Source organism: Cornus florida, unplaced genomic scaffold (assembly GCF_030987335.1).
Source record: "Cornus florida cultivar Cherokee Brave unplaced genomic scaffold, ASM3098733v1 CherokeeBrave_3.0.0_Hap2_Chr01, whole genome shotgun sequence".
Classification (NCBI taxonomy): Eukaryota; Viridiplantae; Streptophyta; class Magnoliopsida; order Cornales; family Cornaceae; genus Cornus; species Cornus florida.
This window is the reverse complement of record NW_026775571.1, coordinates 82,501,828-82,523,307: the sequence shown is the minus strand read 5'-3', so window position 1 is coordinate 82,523,307 and position 21,480 is coordinate 82,501,828. Positions and strand designations below refer to the sequence as shown.

At 36.0% G+C, this 21,480-nt stretch overlaps 1 protein-coding gene and 1 long non-coding RNA gene across 23 annotated transcripts; both read right to left on the bottom strand.

Moving 5' to 3' along the window:
* Window positions 1-258: 258 nt before the first annotated feature.
* LOC132303100 (uncharacterized) lies at window positions 259-5,479 on the bottom strand. Its single transcript, XR_009481094.1, has 2 exons — window positions 4,945-5,479; window positions 259-2,464 (listed from the first exon to the last, which is right to left on the bottom strand). It is a non-coding gene; the product is annotated as an uncharacterized LOC132303100 (long non-coding RNA).
* Window positions 5,480-7,036: 1,557 nt separating this feature from the next.
* On the bottom strand, window positions 7,037-21,227 carry LOC132303005 (putative disease resistance protein RGA4). Of its 22 annotated transcripts, XM_059800108.1 has the most exons (15): window positions 17,094-21,226; window positions 16,869-16,983; window positions 16,576-16,705; window positions 15,284-15,750; window positions 14,911-15,023; window positions 11,994-14,616; window positions 11,638-11,886; window positions 11,151-11,230; window positions 11,008-11,058; window positions 10,771-10,840; window positions 10,368-10,503; window positions 10,053-10,177; window positions 8,189-8,302; window positions 7,494-7,563; window positions 7,037-7,401 (listed from the first exon to the last, which is right to left on the bottom strand). In XM_059800108.1, exon 1 carries the CDS (start codon window positions 20,537-20,539, stop codon window positions 17,102-17,104), a length of 3,438 nt encoding a protein of 1,145 aa, XP_059656091.1. In that variant the 5' UTR covers window positions 20,540-21,226; the 3' UTR covers window positions 7,037-7,401; window positions 7,494-7,563; window positions 8,189-8,302; window positions 10,053-10,177; window positions 10,368-10,503; window positions 10,771-10,840; window positions 11,008-11,058; window positions 11,151-11,230; window positions 11,638-11,886; window positions 11,994-14,616; window positions 14,911-15,023; window positions 15,284-15,750; window positions 16,576-16,705; window positions 16,869-16,983; window positions 17,094-17,101. The 22 variants fall into 22 exon arrangements, with proteins under 22 accessions (XP_059656091.1, XP_059656042.1, XP_059656059.1 ...); XM_059800059.1 differs by having other exon boundaries at window positions 11,008-11,230; XM_059800076.1 differs by having other exon boundaries at window positions 10,771-11,058.
* Between the last annotated feature and the right edge of the window lie 253 nt (window positions 21,228-21,480).

The following is a 21,480-nucleotide window of genomic DNA, read 5'->3' as shown; positions in this document are numbered from 1 at the left end:
CACACACACGTGTATATATAGTTCCATTAATGACCCTCCTGAAAACCCAGAAAAAACACTTTATAAGGCTCATTCTCATCGTCTACAAGCTGTACCAAAACTGATTGATGCGTGCCAAATTTAGAATTTGCTGGAACAGACTTCTATTACAAATTGCATTAAAAAAAAAAAATTCATGTGTTAAAATGCTATAAAGACGAAACAAAATTATGAAAATAGTACAAACTTGAAATATGAATTTGATCTCTACAGTAACGATATCTAAGTTATAGCCTTCTTATATCTTTAATTGGTGTTGTATTGAGCTCAAAAAATTAACATGAATACAGGAGCACACCCTCAGAAAAGGAAAAGGAAAACAAAAACAATACTAAAAACAAGGCCTAATGAAAAAGCCATTTCCGGTACAAAAACAAAAAACCAAACTCAACTCTAAGCAATCAGACAAGACTAGAGTTGATATTTCATATTTGAATTGTATATTTTTGATAACACAAACTTCCATGAAGGCAGATCTAGCCACTACCTCCAGAAGTAAAACTATTAGAACCATGGAGTCTATTATTCCTTTCTCTCCAAATATACCATACCCCAGCAGCAAAAAGACTTTGAAGTCTTTTGGAATTCTGATTATCCAACCAAATGAAGAGATGAGGTAAGATCCTGCAACTGCTGCAGCTCCCACCCTAAAACACCCCCTAACCACCTCCAAACCCCCTGTGAAAATGGACAGGAGACAAAAATGTGGTCAGTAGTATCAATATTCTGTTGGCAAAGTGTGCACCTTGCTGCTATAACAACTTTTCTTCTCTGCAAATTCGCCATAGAAGGCAATCTATCAAGTAAAACCAACACAGCTGTAACAGACCATCTGGGCCGTGCCTTACCCCAACGTATTTTGTGCCAAGGTACTTCAGTAGCAGATATCCTAATACCAGTCCAAGCTGTTTTGAATGAGAAACGTCCCTCATCTTATCCTCCACCCCATTGATCACTACATTCTGCAGAAACAATCTGACTGGAGTCAAAATCTCACTTCGTAAATTGTGATTATCCCAAACCCCATTCTGAATCAAAGAACTGACAGTAGCATCTCTGTGTAGCTGTAAGCTCCGAACCACTCTATGACCAAACACACCACTGAACAGTTGACCATTACACCAAGGATCCTTAAATAACATTGTATGCTGTCCATCCCCAATCTGGAACTGAACATGTTGTTGCATCACATCTCTTGTTGTCACACTTTTTCAGTCCTTGTTATTGCCTCCAAATTACGAAGGTACGATGACTGGTGAAACAATGCTTTCCATAAAATTCTCTGCATCGTCAACTTTAATACAAGTAATAAAATTCTCTGAATCTTTAACATAATATGATTCAGGAAGACCAAGGCTATGGATCAGTTGAGGAAAATCATAGCAAATTCTTACAGAATTATGTGTATTTCTCTCTACATTAGATACAAGCAAGGAATGATTTACCAGAGAGAGAAGATTATCATTGTTTGAGAAATCCAAAGGCTTCACTTAATACTTTGGAATGGCAAAGCCAAGATTAGTCCAAGACTCTCTCTTGCCGTATTCCTTCATCACCCAAAATTCAGAAGAGCAGTTCCACTCCCCCCTAATAGTGACACACACACAAAGACATCCTCCGACAACCGTAACCAAGTAAGCTTCTATATATCGTGTTCCAAATTCTGGTAGAATAAAAACTTGAAACTTTTCGTCCGCTAAATTAAGAGAAACTATCTTACTCATGTCCTCACTTAACCAATGGAGAGCACCATTCAGAAGTGCTGCAGGTGCAGAGCACGTAACATGGTAAGGGATGTCTTGTATTCTCCTCCAGGAATTTGTTTTTCATGTATACAAAGTGGTTATACATGTTTTTCCAACATAGTATGGGATGTGCACAACCTTATAGTCATCAGTTAACGCATCATAGCCAAACCCATAAGAACCACCTGGTTCACATTTGAATGGTGGGTGTAATCTTTTGACTTTTCTAGTTGAAGGATTCACCAGGTGAAGTTGCTTTTCTGCAGAAGTGTAGGAATAAGTTGAATATAATATCAATCCGTCACAACAACCCAAGAACCTGCCCCGTCGGCACACAAAATCAAGTGGAGGATAATCAACTTTTCCACTCGGCCACATTGGGTCAACAATTTCGCCTGAAAATACAACGATGGTCGCCCTTTCTTCAGAGACACGGGAAAAAACAAACTGTTTTTCGTTTTTGTTTTTGTTGCACTCATAGGATCGATTTAGTTGCATCTTCGCAAAATATGGATCATTGAGCAAAGCTATCCAAGACTTTGACACACACTCGAAACGTACAAGGGACTTGACAGGTAGCCGTGAGAGTATGTCCATGATGACATCATTGGGTAGGGACTTGATGAATGATGAGTACTCTTCTCTTCTTTCTACGATCTCCATCGTCTTCCTCCCTCGGCCTACTTGGGTTTAATTAACGATTATATATTAGTATGCCAAAGTTTTTTTTTTTTTTTTTCTCTTGTAAAGCAATGTAAGGATTTAAATTTTTAATTGGTAAAAAACGGACTGCATGGAAAAAAAAAAAGAGGGAGGGGGGGGGGAGGCAAGCACCAAACATATATGTCAACCTCATCACGTCCAAAAAAAAATTTTAGAGTTACAATGTCTCAGCCCAAAAAATTTTTATTACCTTATATATTGTTGCCTTACTAAATTTTTATTTCTTTATATTATTAAACCCGAACCAATAGCCCCCAAAGTTTTTATTCTCTTATTACTTATATTAGAGCATCTACAATTGTTTTGTGTGTGTGTGTGTGTGTGTGTATATTTGTACATCTGATGTATGATAATAGATTTATACAAAAAATTTGAATTATTTATTTTTAGCTCTAGCGGCTGTTTTATACCTTTTGTTTAAAAATATATCGTCCAATAGTAACCAATCAAGTATCATGTCAGGACCCACATAACTTTTACAAACCTACTTAATATAGGCTTCATTCTTTAATGGAATGAGAAAGAGTGAGGAGAAAGGAAATATGTTGATGTGGCTATATAAAAAAGTTTTGTTACAGATTGACTGGAGATACTCTTACTATCACATTTTGAAAATTTTATTTCTTTAGAATCAACAAATTTTCTTTGAATCAAACTTACTTGACCCCGAATTGGCGAGAACTTGAACCTCGATCAACTTATTGATGAGCTAAATCCACTTGCACAACATTACCTTTTCCGTTCACACCTTTGCCCAAGCAATTTGGGATAAAAAAATAAAATAAAATGTTTCTTTACATGGTTATATTAAGCCAAAAAAAATTTCACTATGTGGTTTTACCAAGAAAATATTTCCTCCGAATCAGTGGATTTCAAAAACTCTATTACTTTATTTACATATCAATTATTCAGGGCTGGCCCTGAGATTCCAAATATTTTGAGAGGCCCTTGACGAACTTTCAAATGTGAGGCCCTTAAGTTTCACATGCGCAAAAAAAAATTATAAGAGTGCGAAATTTTCACACGATGTTTTCAAAATTCTATAGCTAATATAATTGCGCGCTTGTGCATTGTGCATAAGACAACTACCTAATAACTATAAATTTATCACCACCAACAAATAATTGTGCGTCTGTACAGTGTGCATGAGACAACTAACTAATAACTATAAATCTATCGCCACCAATAAATAATTGTGCGCCTGTGCAGTGTGCTTAAAATAACTAACTAATAACTATAAATTTTTATCACCACCAATAAATAATTGTGCGCCTGTGCAGTTTGCAAAAGACAACTAACTAATAACTATAAATCTATCATCACCAATAAATAATTGTGCGCATGTGCAATTTGCATAAGAAAGCTAACTAATAACAATAAATCTATCAATTAAAGAGTGCGAAATTTTCACAGGCACAAAATAAAAAATGAAGAGAAAAACCGCCGATTCTTTTACATTCATTGTTTATATAGCTACTAAAATTTGATGATTACAGATGACAAAAAAATGTGAAGATGAGGTGACTTTATATATTATAGGAGGCTGAACTTGTAGTACTGAAGTAGTGGGACTCTTAGGTTATATGTGGCATTCACTATCAAATATAGTTTTGTCTTTCACTCGTTGTATTAACTACACTACACTTTGTGTTTGTGTTTTTTTTTGGGAGCCAATTACCCCTTTCTTGATTTCAGGATGAGGAATCAACTTTAGTAGCAGTGATTGGTTGATCATTGCTACAGAAGGCCTGTGCAAATTAATAGAAAAACCATTAACTTTTGTTTTGTTAAAGCCTGCTCTTGGTTTCCATGTGTTTGTACATCTGATGGCAAGTGCTTTGACAGTATTATTAACTGAAATTCTAACTGAGCCAACTTCAAATAACATCAATAATGGTGGTATGTATCTTCATATAAAAATAAAATATATAAAAAAAACCCTTAATTTGGCACTTTTAAGTATGAGCATAATTTAGAGATCGAAAAAGTTAATTATTACCTCAAAGGTTCAACCCACTAGAAGGGATCCTTAATTTTCGGAGGATTGAATGTGAAAATGCAAAAAATTATGAGGAAAAGGGGTATGGTTGCTGCAGTTGTGAGATTGGAGTGGAATTAGGGAGAGGAAAAAAAAAAAACCTGCCATAGATTATGGACTCGATCGCCATGAAAGACACATGTAGAAAGGCACACATTTATTAAAATACTAAGAGAAGCATAATATATTCATTCAGCTTTTGATGGCCATCACACACAGTGACACACACACACAAAAAAAAAACCAACCTAGTTTGGAAGCTACATTTCACTATTGGAACAAAGGTAAAGGCCCGAATCAAACGAACCAAAGTTAGAACAAATCAAATGATGAGACGAGAAAGAAAGAAACATATATAACAGATCGATTCATTCAAAAGGAGAGAGAGGATGAACATACCTTGTCACCTGAGGCGATAGCGGAGGATGCGCCCTGCTGAGTGCCGAAGCAGATTGTGTCGTCTGAAACTTGCCCTAACTTTTTTTTTTTTATTTATTTTTTTATTTTTTCATCCCCTATGGGCCTCAAAATTTGAGGCCCAAGGCGACCAAGACTAATCCTAACTTAATTTTTTTTTTCCCATCCCCTATGGGCCTCAAAATTTGAGGCCCTCTAAAATTTGAGGCCCAAGGCAACTGCTTGGGCCGGCCCTGGAATTTGTTTTTCGTGTATACAAGTGATTATACATGTTTTTCCAACATATAATATGGGATAAAAAAATGAAAAGAAAAAAAAAAATTATTTGGTAAAAAACGGACTGCATGAAAAATGGAAAAAAAAAAAAAAAATTTAAGCACCAAGCATATATGCCAACCTAATCAAGTCCAAAAAAAATTTTAGGTTTGTCGCCTAAGCCGCCCCCAAAAGTTTTTATTACCTTATATATTGTTGCCTTATTAAATTTTTATTTCTATATATTATTAAACCCCACCAACAGCCCCCAAAGTTTTTATTCCCTTATATTACTGTCAGTTTTTGAAAATTTTATTTCTTTATTTCTTTAGAATTAACAAATTTTCTTTAAATCAAACTTACTTGACCCCAAATTAGCGAGAACTTCAACCTTCAACTTATAGATGAGCTAATCCACTTGTACGACATTACCTTTTCTGTTCACACTGTTCACACCTTTGCCTGAGCAATTTGGGATAAAAAAATAAAATAAAATATTTCTTTACACGGTTATATTAACTTATTAAGCCAACAATATTTCACTTATATGTGGTTTTACCAAGAAAATATTTCCTCTGAATCAGTGGATTTCGATACTCTATTACTTTATTTACATATACAGAATGTGCAAACAATAAACTGTTTGGTTCCTTCGAAAATGATTTTTAGAATGCCGGGAGTAGTTTTATTCTTGATGCCTTTTTTTTTACAGGTTTATTATTTATATGATCATGGAACAACAGTTGGTCCAAGATAGGAGCTGGCATTGAGAGGATTCTTTATTTTCTTCCTCTAACAAGGGGCGTCCGAATTTCAATTTAGGGGGCATAATGCAAAAAAATAAATAAATAAATAAATTTAGGTAATAGAAGAAGAAGAAAAAAAAAAGGAAAGAAGAATGACATAGACTTTAGAAAGAAAAATAATTAGAGAAGAAGGAAAATTTTACTTAAAAAAAAAAAAAAAAGGTAAATAAAGGAATTTAAGGAGAGAGAGAGTAAAATAAGAAAAAATTAAAGAGAACTTTAGAAACTAAAATAATTCTAGGGGATATTATAAATAAATTTTCATATATATGTAAAAAATAATTAAAAATAACTATTATAATAAAGTAGGCAGGGCCAAGTGCCCCCTTTGGACATAAACTGGCTCCGCTCCTGCCTCTAACTGTATGATGAAAATATGACCACGTTAGTCTTCTCTCAACTTTGTTTTTTTGATTTGATTGTTGTGTTCAAATTGTTTTAAGCATTTTTTTGACTGTGATTTTACTGAACTAGTTTCGAAAATCCATCAACCAAAATAATTTGTAAATTGTTATATGTTCTGTTGCAACTTGAAAAGTACATATCTTATCATATTTTTTAACAAAAATTTCAGCTTGATTTGACCTAGCACGAATTAAACCAGCCATCAAATGAACCACTGTCCAGTACGAAAAATACTCATGCTTGAGCTTGGTAATAAATCATAATGTGCCAGAATCAATGCAAGTAGTAGCATTTACTTTATGATGTTTGGTTTTTTGGTATACCAAATTTAAAATCAGAATGTAGTTGTGCATTTGAATATTTACCGTGTCTATTTCATAATTAGCAATGTATTTTGAAATTAAGCAATGCTAAAATATTGATATGGCAACAATTTGGACACAATGTACAACATCATACCAACTGTTTTCTGGTGACTACTTGGTGTGACATTGTGATCCACAATATAAAGTACATTATTAGTCGTGTATTTGACATTGTAACAATGTCTAGTCCATACTGTACCAATATATACTTGTGTAGTAATTTTGATGAAACTCAAATAACTATATCCAAACATAACTTTTTTATTTTTTGTTTTTTGTTTTTGCTCAAATCCAAGTTACAGAAAATTCTCATATGCAACTTTTCAACTCAAGAAGTAGCTGCAGGTTTGAAGAACCACTTCTCTCAACTTAATCAACGATTTGAAGTGCTCTTCTTGGGTATTCTTCATCAACCAGCGTGCATTTATATACACGAAGCTTCACATTCCCCTCCACCCCAGCTTGCACAGCACTTATTTGTCCTTTGCTTTTCTGGCCTTGATGTTCCCCTTCTCCCCAGCCCCAAGAAACTACGTGCTCCGGAATGGGATTCTGAAATCATTTCAGCTATGCATTCAAGATCCATAGCAAAACAACAATAATGCAATCTAGAGGCAGAAATATGTCCAAAAATCAATATCCACAGTAGGCAATACCTCATTTCATTCAATTCAATAACATCCATCAATCTAATGTATACCGATACAGTGCACACAAGTTCTCAAGTCTGACGGGCTCACAAGCCACGGATGTGAATCACACTAGTGAATCTGAGGGTTCAGTTGTTCAGCAAAAAAATAATTTGTATTAAAAGCATAGAAATAAGTTAAAATAACACATTGGATCATCGAGAAAATAAAATTCACATATTTTAAGGACGGAAGACATGTTGATAAAACAAAGCTGTTGCCATTCTATAATGACATTTAGATCAGGGAATTTCAAGGGAGTAAAATATTATGTCATTCCTATAAAACCAAAAAATTGTATGTTACTAAATTAAAAAGTGACCTTTTTCATTTTATTTACTTCACTTGCTAAGCAATGATTGCAATCACAACGACTGAGTCTGAATCTGCGGTCTCATCCGCAACTTTAAACTGTGTTAGCAAGTAATAATGATAACTTTCCTCTCTCTTTCAGTCATAATATTGCCTAATATTAATTCGCGGTATCGGTCGCGGTCGCGGTGTAATGGACTTGGACAAAATCAGTGTAAAATGGCCAATACTGGTCGCGTATCGGACTTTTAAAAGGGTTGCGTATCAGCCGATACGTCAAGTATTGAACGATACAGCGAACTATGGTGTGGACATAAAACCAGTAACAGGACATTAACTAGGCGTGGTTACCTTGTACAGGGCGATGGGAGAAAAAATTAGAGACAAAACTGACCTTTGGAATTATTTTGCACCAAGCAGACTCGAAACTGCATTCCCACACTTGCCACCGAAAAGACGCCTCATCCATTCAATTGAATTCTTTTGCTCATGGTGAGAATTCCTTCTGCTGTAGTAAACAAATTAAGTATAAGTTTATAAAAGCTGCAAGGGGAGGGGAGGGGAGGGGAGGGGAGGGAACAATGAACAACAAATAATAGCAGTAGAAAGAAATAAAATTGTATTAGACGAACAAAATAACAGAAACTTTAGAATCTTCGACTTTGTTCAATGACTGATCTATGAAATTTATTCATTTAGGAACCACTATAAGCTCCACCAGGTAACAAGTATTTGGGTTTAAATCATCCTTTTGAAGTACTTTGAGATGACACTATTTAACAAAATTCGGTTCTTTCTTAGTCTTGATATGGAAGTTTCTTCTTGCTTCCTCACACTACATACAGGAAACCAATCTATCATGACAATTGACATCCTCGGCAAATAAAATCAACAAGAGCCATTATGCGGTCGTATCTGAGTATATCAAGCATTTCAATATATATAAAAAAGTAGCAAAAAAAAAAAAAAAGGGAAAGAAAAGTGAAAAATTTAATCTAAACCACTCCACGGTCCACCCTCATGTAATTAACCTCTTTTGGTTAACCCAAAAAAATGGGATAGATCTATGAGAAATGTCATTCAGTTAGATATGGTAGATTAAAATGGGACACTAAAAGAATTGACTATTGAGCCTAATGAGGTAGGAAACTCTCAAGTACGGTTCTAAAGGAAGGAATTGACCTGCCTATTCCGACTGGGGAGAACAAGCCCTTTCTATAAGTTAATGGCTTTAGTAAGAAACCAAAATAAGTAACACACCAAATTAGACTTTGTTCTGTTCCCTAAACAGGTAACTCCTAACCAACTCGGCTGCAACTAGACACATTTTTAGTTCCTATAACTTACTCAACCGTTGAAAAGCAATATCATATAATTTAGTGACATATGCATCTTATTGCCAATACCCAACCTAAAACTCCTCCCAAGGGCGTAGTTGTTGGAGGCATGCATTTCTTTGAGAAGTCGTAATTCAAAATCATATAAAGGCTTAGGTTAGTCAAATGTGATAATTTCAGGGAGATTGCGGAAGGAGTATGTCTGCAAAATAAAACAGGATGAAAATATGAAGCACTTTAGGACAAGATGGCATCTCTATTGAGGCTTGGAAGTGTTCAGGTGATGATAACAAGTCTTGGTTGACAAAATTGTTCACTAAGAAAATGCCAAACGAGTAGCCTGGAATTATTTCAAAACCTATATACGAAAGTAAAGGGAATATTTAAAGTTGTACAAACTATGGTAGGATTAAATTATGAGTCATACTATGAAAATTTGAAACAGATTAAACAAGATGGATGTGAAACTATAATGTTGAACAATCAATTTGAAATTATATCGGGGAATTCTACAACGGAAGCTACTTACAAAGGAGACTAGTGGAAAGATGTAGAGAGACAGAAATATTTTTCCTACGGTTTTTACAGATGCACATGATAGAATCCCTAGAGATATGATGTGTGTTAGGAGGGTATTTTCCTAGTGGGAGTGGCCTTAGAGGTAGAGGAGCTTTCTTGATATGATTTGCTCGTGTGGATTGTTCGAGGGGGACAGAGATGGCGCGACAAGAAATAAGAAAGACTTTTGACTGGTTCCTCCCCCCAGCACAATAGTGGTCTGATTAAGAGGTCCATCAGCAACAAACTTGCCTCTGTTAAGCTCCTCAAAGCAATTTTAGGATTATTGTTACCATCAGCAAAATCTAGAACTTAGTGCATCGTAGAATAAAAGAAACAAATCAAAAGTTTCTGAGAGCTTACCCATGAAGATTAAGAGGCACAAAACAGCATTCCCGTTCTCAACTCACCATACTTAGGTTTGGATGCACTTCTCTAGCCTTTGCATGATGGGCTGAAAGAACATATTACCTCCCAGACCAAACAAACTGACAATGTCAAATCATTCGGAATATTACAAGTCTAGCTTTAGAACTAGGAAAATCACTCACAAAAGCATAATAAAAGACACCAGGTTATTCAATCATTTCCCCCACAAATAGGCTCATGGACTAGACAACCCATATAGTTAGTTTGTAAGCACAATTTAATAGTCCGTCCATTGGTAAAGCTTCTTACCAGTAAGCATCCTAGAGTTGTTTGCTTTTTCCCTGGAAATAGCTTGTCTCATCCGCCACTAAACATGCATTCACAGCTTATATTGCCTCTCGGGATTGAATATCACTGCTCCATAGAGAAGCCCAATGCTTCTTTCCTGCAACATATGCAGCCAGAATAACGGATGACAAAATGTATAGTGACTGAATAAGGAGTTGCAACCTTAATCACAAGTACCAATAGAGACAATAAGTCTCCAGTAGTAAATAGCCACAGAAATATATGTTGGAAGCTAACAATAGTAACTTTTGGAGTGGAAAAAACTAAGTAATAAGCATTTGTGCAATTCAAACTGCTTTTATTGCATATTCTTGATAAACCAACGTTTGTTTATACAAGAAATAGGTTCACATTCCCCTCTCACCTCAGCACTGCCTCTATTTGTCTTTTTGTCTTTTGGCCTTAGACTTTCCCCTTCCCCCAGCTCCAAGAACCTACATGTGAAATCATTTCAGCTAAGCATTCAAGCTCCATAGCAACACAATAATAATGCAATCTACAGTAAATCCAAATATCTAAATCTACAGTAAACAGCAACTCATTTCATCCAAATTAATACACAGATCTCTCAAAATTATACAGATACTCTATTATAACTTACATGTCATATGAAGCTATACATACATTTCTAACAAGTCAACTGCATTTAAACCTATAGGAAAAAAAAGAAAAAAGTGGAAGAACTGAGTAGTAAACATTAGTGGCAATTACTCACTCCCTAAAATCAGTAAAGAGTGAGTGTACCTTTACATGTTGATATGGTGAGTTCCGGTAGAAATTAAAGAACTGCATTTGGTTTTCCATCGTGATTGATGTAAATAGTACTGTTTTAATAGCCAGTCAAGCAAAAAATACTTAGATTGCCTGTTATATGGCAAGTACATAATAATATTTTAATTCTTCTAATCAGTATTATGGTCTGCTTTGTCTATGTACATAGTTTCATTATCTCTTACAGGCAAATTTGTAATGCCATGAAAACTGGAGCAAATATTGTCCCAAGTGTGTTACTCCCTGCCTTGAATCAGTTATCCTAATCATTTTCTTTCTCTTCCAAAATTTTGCACAATCTTTTCCCAACAATTTAGAGAATGATAATTCCATTTTGTAAGATGGATTTTTTATTTTTTTTTTTCCATAAATTATAAAGTAACCAGAGTAGGAAAAATGTAAAAATTTCACAAATTGATTCATAAAAGTTACAAAAACTTAAGCTAATAAAATGTCTCACCTTCAAGAGTAAACACATACGAACAGGAAAAAGAAGAATGTAAAACAAATGTGCTCCATGACACACGTGGAAACTGAACACTAGACATTTCCTGATAAGATCAGAACACAGAGAGAGAGAGAGAGAGAGAGACGTAGGAAAAAAGAAGTACAAGAGAGGCTTATTACTAAGTTGTAGTTGCAACACGTAGAATGAAATGTGCAATCTTGTTTATTTATAGCAATGAGTCATCCATCTAGTAGTGTGTACCTGTCCCATAAAAAAAATCAATTGAACATAGATAAAGAGAGTGACAATGAACAAGAACAAGATGGAGTCTTGTGGTCTTACAAAAATACAGATCAGAAAGGATTTACCTTGTATGTCATTCCCCTTTTAACAGAAACATTTGGGATGTGAGCAATCTTTGTCCAATCTTCCCCTGTTTCTTTCTGGCATGTATTGTGTAAAACATCAGCGTACGATGTAATTCTCGGAAAATTTTCTGAGGCAACATAAGAATTTGGTCTTCGTAGATGTGAAACAGATCATTCAGTATTTCATCAACATACCAAAACATGTTACATTTTTCTTGCAGTATTTGTGGATGACATCATTATCACCTGAGATGACTTTGTGGGCATTGCTAAGTTGAAATTGTTTCTACAACATCGATTTCAGACTAAAGACTTGGGTAAACGCACACATTTTTTAGGTATTGAAGTTGCTCGATCTAAGAAAGGTATATCTCAAAGGAAGTATGTGCTGGACTTATTGGAGGAAACATATTTGCTATGTGGTCGTTCAGTTGATGTGCCTATGGATTCAAATACTAAACTCTTGGCTGATGAGGGAGATTTATTTGATGACCCTGGTAGATACCGTCGCCTGGTTGGAAAACTAATTTCTCTTATCATTACTCGACTTGATATCTCGTATGTAGTTAGTGTAGTGAGTCAATTCATGGGTGCTCCTAGAGTACCACATTGGAATGTTGTTCTTCGGATTATCCGATATCTTAAGCAAGCCCCAGGTCTCGGGTTGTTATATAAACCAAATGGACACCTTAAGGTGGAAGGTTTTAAGATGTTGATTAGGCTGGTTCTCCCATAGATAGAAAATCCACTACAGGATATTGCACCTTCTTAAGTAGTAATTTGGTAACATGGAGGAGTAAGAAGCAGACAGTGGTAGCTCGTTCCAGTGCTGAAGCTGAGTATAGGGCGATGGCCCACACCTCTAGTGAGTTAACATGGCTACAACATTTTCTTAAAGAACTTGGCTTGATAGTCAAGACCCCTCTTCCGTTGTTTTGTGATAACCAATCAGCTGTCCACATTGCACCCAATCCAGTGTTTCATGAAAGAACCAAACATATTGAAGTTGACTGTCACTTTATCTGAGATAAGATATTGAGTGGAGACATCTCTACACCATTTGTTAAATCCGAAGATCAACTTGCTGATATGTTTACTAAAGCTTGAAGTTTATTTGTTCCAAGTTGGGATTATATGATATATACTCACCAGCTGAGTGTAAGAATGTATATAGGCGTATTTATTATTTCTTAGAAGGGCATGTTGGTCATTTTCCTTGTAATAAATTGTTATATAAAATAAGTGAGAGAGGGCCGGCTGTGAAACTCTCATAACAATATTTTCAGATATGATACACAATGTTTCTACTTCTCTGTAAATCCTAAAATCAACAATATAGAAGGCTTAGGTTAGAAAATATGGTAATTTTTTAGGAAGATTGCAGAAGGATTGGGTGTGCAAAATAAAACAAGGCGAAATTATGAAGCACTTTAGGACAAGATGGCATCTTTATCGAGGTTTGGAAGTGTTCAGGTGATGATAACAAGTCTTGGTTGACAAAATTGTTCACTAAGAAAATGCCAAATGAGTATCCTGGAAGTATTTCAATACCTATATATGAAAGTAACGGGGATATTTTTGAAGTTGTAAAAAAACTATGGTAGGATTAAATTATGAGTCATACAATGAAAATTTGAAACAGATTAAACAAGTAAGACGTGAAACTATAATGTTGAACAATCACTTTGAATTTATATCGGGGAATTCTACGATGGAAGCTACTTACAAAGGAGACCAGTGGAAAGATATAGAGAGAGAGATTTTTCCTACGGTTTTTACAAAAGCATATGATAGAATCCCTAGAGATATGATGTGGGTTTTAGAAGGAGGGTATTTTCCTAGTGAGAGGGGCCTTAGAGGTAGTGGAGCTTTCTTGATATGATTTGCTCGTGTGGATTATTCGATGGGGACAGAGACCGTGCGACAAGAAATAAGAAAGACTTTGACTGGTTCCTCCCATCAGCACATTATTGGTCTGATTAAGAAGTCCATCAGCAATAGACTTGCGTTAAGCTACTCAATGCCTTCATCCTTAGACAGACCGGGGATTAGTGGCCCACGGTCAAGGTGAGAGGAGGCTCCTGCTGCGAGGTGATCCAGGTCAGCAGACAGTCGAGGTGTAATTATTGATATAGAGCAGTGAAAATGATTATCCAGTATAAGTACGCCACATGGCCAAAGAATCTGAATCATCCCAGAAAAAGTGATTCCTTTCGAAATCGGTAAATAAAAGGCTCCAAGATGCTGCATCCTTTTCAGCTTGCTTCCCCAAATATTTATGGAAATCGGTCATCAGCATTAAGCCCAAATCTTTTGTTTTATCTATCGAGGAACTAACAAAAATGCATCCAGCATACCAATATGCAATTTGTTAATGATTTTATTTTAATTCCGAAGAGAAACTCTAAACTGAAAGAGGGGTTTAAGATAAGTCAAAAGCTGAAATATTTATGTAACGTTAGTTTAGCAAAACTGAAAATACAAGTGGGATGAAGTATGGGGTCAAGCACATTTTTTATACGTTGATACCTTCCGCTTGAAAAAGCTTCAACTTAATTAGCTTGGGCATCCACGCTGGGAAAGAGAGAGATAGTTTGATTATTCATAAGTCATCCAGCATTCTCTGAATTTGCAAGGAAGGTGGAGGGAAATGAGAAGAAAATAGGACATCATTCATCAAGTGATTTTCATCATTAAATTACTTTAAAAACTGTCCATAGATTGCATTAGCACACAATTAGTGAACATGAATGTGAATGTTGACAACCTGATTAATGGAACACCATGTAAATGAGCAATAAAATTGTGGAAAAAATATGAAGGCAATTTTAGGATTATTGTTACATTAGCAAAATCTAGAACTTAGTGCATCATAGAATAAAATTAAGGAACAAATCAAAAGTTGCTGAGAGCTTACCCATGAAGATTCTGAGGCACAAAACAGCATTCCCGTTCTCAACTCACCATACTTGGGGTTTGGATGCACTTCTCTAGCCTTTGCACGATGGGCGGAAAGAACATATTACGTCCCTGACCAAACTGATATTGTCAAACCACTCGGAATATTACAAGTCTAGCTTTAGAACTAGGAAAATCACTCACATGAGCACAATAAAAAGACACCAGGTTATTCAATCATTTCCCCCATATATAAAGGCTCATGGACTAGACAAGCCATATAGTTAGTTGTAAAGCACAATTTAAAAGTCCGTTCATTGCTAAAGTTTCTTTCTTTCTTTTTTTTTTTCTTTTTTTTTTCTTGATAAGTATTCATTGGTAAAGTTTCTTACTAGTAATCATCCTAGAGTTGTTTGCAATTGCCCTGGAAATATCTTGTCTCAGCCGCCGCTAAACATACGTTTATATTGCCTCTCGGGATCAAATATCACTGCTCCATAGAGAAGCCCAATGCTTCCTTCCTGCGACAGATGCAGTCAGAAAAATGGATGACAAAATGTATAGTGATTGATTCAGGAATTGCAACCTTAATCGCAAGTACCAATAGAGACAATAAGTTTCCAGTAGTAAATAGCCACAGAAATATATTTTGGAAGCTAACTATAGTAACTTTTGGAGTGGAAGAAACTAAGTAGTAAACATTAGTGGCAATTCAAACTGCTTTCTTGCGTATTCTTGATAAACCAGCATTTGTTAGTTCATAGACATAGGTTCACATTCCCCTCGCACCTCAGCGCTGCCTCTGTTTGTCTTTTGTTTTTTGGCCTTAAACTTTCCCCTTCCCCCCAGCTCCAAGAACCTACATGCAAAATCATTTCATTTCAGCTAAGCATTCAAGCTCCATAGCAATACAACAATAATGCAATCTAGATACCGAAAATGTCCAAATATCAATATCAACAATAAACAACAAGTCATTTTCATTCAATTTAATACACAGAGCTCTCAAAAGTTCACATTTCTTTTTATAGCTTTATAACATACATATCATATGAAGCTATACATACATTTCTAACAAGTCAACTGCATTCAAAACTAGAGGACAAAAAAAGAAGAAAATAGTGGAAGAAACTAAATAGTAAACATTGGTGGCAATTACCCACTCCCTAAAGTCAGTAAAGAGTGTGAGACTCTTGGTGCACCTTTATATGTTGTTGATATGGCGAGTTCAGGTAGAAACTAAAGAAGAACTTAAGTTGGTTTTCCATCAAGATTGATGTTAAGTAGTACTGTTTTATGTACTTGCCTGTTAAATGGCAAGTACATAATAATCTTCTAATTCGTCTAATCAGTATTATGGTCTGTTTTTGTTAGTGCATGATGCCAGTAGGCACAATCTACAGACCTAGTTTCACTATATCTCATAGGCAAATTTGTCATAACCTAATACATACCGTGAAAACTGGAGTGAATATTGTTCTAATAAGTGTATTACTACCAGTCTTAAAACAGTTATCCTAATCATTTTTTCCAACAATTGAGTGAATGATAATTCCATTTTTCATTTCGTATGATGGAATTTTTCCCCTTAAATTATAAAATTACCAAAGTAAGAAATATGTAAAAATTTCACAAATTATTTCATAAAAGTTACAAAAATAATAATGCTAATATAATGTCTCACCTTTAAGATTAAACACATACGTAAAGGAAAAATAAGAAGACTGTAAAGCAAATGTGCCCCATAACACATGCAAAACCGAACACTCGACATTTCCTGATAAGTAAAAAAGAATAAAGCACTCGGACCTTTCCTGATAAGATAAAAAAGGATAAATAAAATCAACAACAAAAATATTATATTTTTATTATAAAATAGGTGTTAAAGAGTATAAAATCAACAACAAAAAGAAAAAGAAAAAGAAAAAACTGAAGAGGAGAGGAAGAAAGAAGTAAAAGATAAGAGAGGATAATTACTAAGTTGTTGTAGTTGCAATTTGTGGAATGAAATGTGCAATCTTGTTTTCTTATAGCAACGACTCATAATTGTCTAATAACCATCATTGTCTTAGAGCCAATCTAAGTTGTGTACCTGTCCCATAAAAAAACCAACTGAAATAAATAAAGCCACAATGATGAAAAAGAGAGAAGAATAAGATGGAGTTCTATGGGGTTAAAAAATTCAGATCAGAAAGGATTTACCCTGTACGTTAGAACCCTGGTGAAATATGAACGTATGGGATGTGAGCAATCTTTGGCCAATCTTCCCCTGTTTCTTTCAGGCATCTATCATACAAAACTTGAGCGCAAGATGTAATTTTGAGTTGTTGTAATGCAGTGAGCCCATGCAATCCTTTGGGTAGTGATGTCAATTTGGGGTTGTAGTAAATGGAAAGTCGTTCAAGTGATGTGAGGTTGTCTATCCACTCCGGCAAAGCCATAAAATTGTCACAGCATTCAATATCTAGTTGTTGCAGAGTGGTAACATGTTGAAGCCCCGCAGGAAGAGATATCAACTTTGGAACACGTCTGAAATAGAGATCCGTCAGGCTCTTGAGGCCTTGAAATTGCATGCCGTCGTCATCATCTAACAGATCAAGCTCTTGGCAGTATTGAATAGACAAGGAATTGAGTGCGGTGAGATGTCGCAGTGTTCCTGACAGAGAGGTTAGTTTTGGACAATAAGAAATCACAAGCTTCTGGAGAGAAGTGAGGCTTCGAAATGACTCCTCAGGCAGAGTTACTAGATCCTCAATTACTATTAAAGACAGTGACTTTAATTTGAAAAGAGGAAGAAGCAAAGAAGATGAAGAGGACGACGTTGCGACTGTTGTTGGGGATACCATCATCATTAACTGTTGTTGTACTAGATTCTTATTGACCACATAGAGAACTAGAGTTTCAAGATATGGTTGCAGCAGAGGCACCGATGCCAGATTAGGACATTCATCAATGGTTAATTTTGAAAGAGAAGGAAACGATGGGAGCTGATGATGTTTCCGTTGGGCTGGTGACGAAGTTGTTGTTGTTGTTGCTTCTTCTTCTGCTTCAGTACTCCTCCACCACCCCTTCAATTTAGGCAAGTTAGAGAGTTCGAGTTCTTTCAGTGATGGGAAGAATTTTGATGTTGGTGTTGATTCCCTTCTTCTTGCTGCCGCTCCACTCAATGAGGAGGGTAAAGAATTTTGATGTTGGTGTTGGTTCTCTTCGTGACCGTGGCCAGTACTATTGTCTATGTAGTTTAGGGATTCCATCTCACAAACACTAAGAAATTGGAGAGAAGGAAGTTGCCCAAATGGTGGAAGATGTTTCCATCCTTTACACTTGGACATATAAATTCTGACTAGATGTGGGAGGGATAAGCCAATTTTGATCACCATCATCCAACTTGGAAAACTCACTCCCCAATAATAAATTATTTCCAGCTCCTTTAGATTCGGGTGCGGACGTAGTGCTTCCAACAATAACTCCTCCCCATCATCTTCTTTCTCTCTCCGAAAATCTAATCTCCAGATTAGGCCATTTGCTGATGCTTTTTTTAGACACATGCTGCCAGATGAGTCACAGCGTCCAAGTACAACCTTTAACTTTCCCCGTAAATTGTTTAGGCATTGCAATTCATTGAGTTGGCTATTTGAGTCTGCTACAAACAATGTTAACGTCAAAAGACACGTCAACTGACTGAATCCATTAGGCATGCGAATCAAGGCATCATTTTTGTCTAGCTCAAGATGTCTAAGACTCACCAATTTTGTAAAATTACTTGGCAATTCTTCAAGACAGGAACACTGATTGAGTTTTAAGGTCTGCAAATTTTGCAACTTGGTTATAAAATTTGGCAGTGTCTTGATATGATTTTCACTGAGATCAAGATATCTTAAATGTTTCAGCTTGCTTATGTAACTCGGCACAATCTCAATCCCCACAGAATGCAGATCCAATACACGTAACCTTTTAAAAGTTGAAAGAATCCTTCCAGAAGCTACATTGCTGAAAATTTTGATATTTTTAGCATTCAAAAAAAATGTTCGTAACTTGTTAGCTCTAACCAAGCGGGATGAATTTACACCGGAATCAAGTGACACGTGACGAGTTCTTTCATTAACATTTTCTACATTCAAATTCGCCGTGAAGAATTTGGCCTTCGCAACCAATTGCGCAAGGTCATGGACAAGATCATGCATTTTGCAACTTATTACATCACCCCATTCATCTCTTTGGACATCTTGAAAAAGGGACCTCCTAAGTAAATCCATAAAATACGAATCACCAACATCCTCCAATTGCTGATTTTCATACACAGGCCGAATGAATCCCTCTGCCATCCACAATTGGATTAATTTTTGCTTATTAATTGTTTGATCTTTCAAATATAAGGAGCAGAACGCAAAGCATCTCTTCAAATCCGAAGGAAGGTAATCATAACTGAACTTTAGTATTGGAAAAATAACATCCTCTTCTTCAGCTATTTTTGACAAATCATTCTTTTTAAAAAGCAACCACTCATCATCTGTATCTTTAGTGTATAGTAGGCTTCCTATAGCCCTTATGGCAAGTGGGACTCCTTTACACTTCTGAACAATTTCCTTGCCGATTGTTACTTGAAATGTATTCTCTGACTCTTTCCCTTGTTTGAATGCCATTTTCTCAAATAAAGACCAAGAGTCCTCCTTAGACAAGCCTTTTATAAAATATGGCGAATTTGTCCCTGTAACATTTGCAACCAACTCAGAACGAGTAGTTATTAAAATCTTACTTCCTCTAGCACCACCCATCAGCAAATCTACCAGTTTTAACCATTTGTCACGGTTCTCATTCCACACATCATCCAACACAAGTAAATATTTCTTTCCATTAATTTCTTTACTAAGCAATTCTTGCAATTTATCCATCAAAAGATTTTCAGGCGTTTCGCCTGTTGCAGACCCTATGATCTTTTCTGCAATGAGCTTCACATCAAAGATGTCGGACACGCACACCCACATCTTAAGATCAAAATGTTTAATGACCCTCTCGTCATTGTATACTAATTGTGCAAGTGTGGTCTTTCCTAGTCCCCCAATTCCAAGTAATGCAACAACTGATACATTCTGATCTTGAATGTTGCTTTCCAATAAAAGTTGTACAATTTCCATTTTATCAACATCCCTCCCAATAAAATTTTCTGCATGAACAAGAGAGTGAGTCTCCTCCCTCTTAGTATTCTCAACTCGCATATGATTTATAGGCAGTTCAGTGAGGTGAAACTTTTTCCTATCTTCGGCAATTGCATCTAGTCTCTCCCTAATGGCCTTAATCTCATGAGCCAACTTACTACTGAAAGGAAGCTTGTTTGAGCTTGAGAAAAAATTGCGTACCTTCATCAGCCTTGTGTTCTGAGTTATAACCTGGTGGTGGAGAACTTGGGTGGAAAAGTCATCGAGCAAGTCATCAGCATCATGAAATGCATCATTGAGTTTTTCGAGCCAGTCTTCAACCTCATGGTTTGTGGCTTGTTGCTCCTCTGCATCAAGAAGTACTGCTCTGATTGTGGAAACCGTGTTTCGGATTTTTTCAAGTTCATCCTTCATGCCCCACACAAGTCCCATCTCTTGGAGAAGCATCGAACCCAACTTCTTCAGGATTTCAGTAACAAGTGCGTCTGCCATTTCTTTGGAAGAGATGCTTAATGGTTTGTTTGTGGAGCTGTAGAATGAGGTCTTGAGGAAATTGAAAGGTTTGAGAATTTGAGATGCTCAACAATTCAAAATTGATTGAATCAACCATGTGTGCTATTAGAGCCCACAAGTATTGACAATGTGTGTAGTTGACTGTTCGAGAACCATGTGGTGCTATTGATATAAGCACACAAAATTGACATCCTACTCACATCCATCATTGAGCATTTAGCTGTGGTCATGATAAATGAGAGCCCACAAGAATTGATAATCAGTGGTGGGGAACCAATCATTCATTTTTCTTTTTGGCAAGTGAGAAACTGAAAAAAAAAAAAAAAAAAAAAAAAAAAAAAAAAAAAAAAAAAAAAAAACCCTTATGAAAATTAAGACCAACAACATAACCCAATATAAATCTGGGATCACTAAATTTGGAAATTTGGCTTATTCTGGTATCCTTCACTTTCACAGCAACCAAACAAGGTAATGAAATTGAATGAAAAAGAAATTCAGATCAAACCAAATACAAGTCCCGACAATTGCACTCATTGACCTGATCTCACCGACTCCAAACCACTTCACTCCGCATATTCCAAATAGGCGATCTGAGAAATTGCAGACATCGGCGACGATGTGAAAATAGTATTCGACCTTGCAGAGGTCGTGGATCAACGTTTGACTAAACGACGTTTAGTTTTTTTGAGAACAAAACTTGAGCAAAACGGTGACGTCTTGATCTAATTGAATCCAATCTATCTACAGCTGAGTTGGCGCAAACTTGACCGCTTATAAAGCAACGGAAATAAGCTGATAAAGCTCACAAGATGTTCAAAATTGGAGTGCATTAAAGCAGAAAATGATGAACCCAAAAGGGCCGTCCTTTTAGCCCTTATCTGAAAATACCTCCCATCAGCATTAGTGAATCGAGGGGTACC

Excerpts from the sequence above, each read along its gene's own strand:
- LOC132303005 (XM_059800041.1), bottom strand. The coding sequence starts at position 20,539 with ATGGCAGACGCACTTGTTACTGAAATCCTGAAGAAGTTGGGTTCGATG.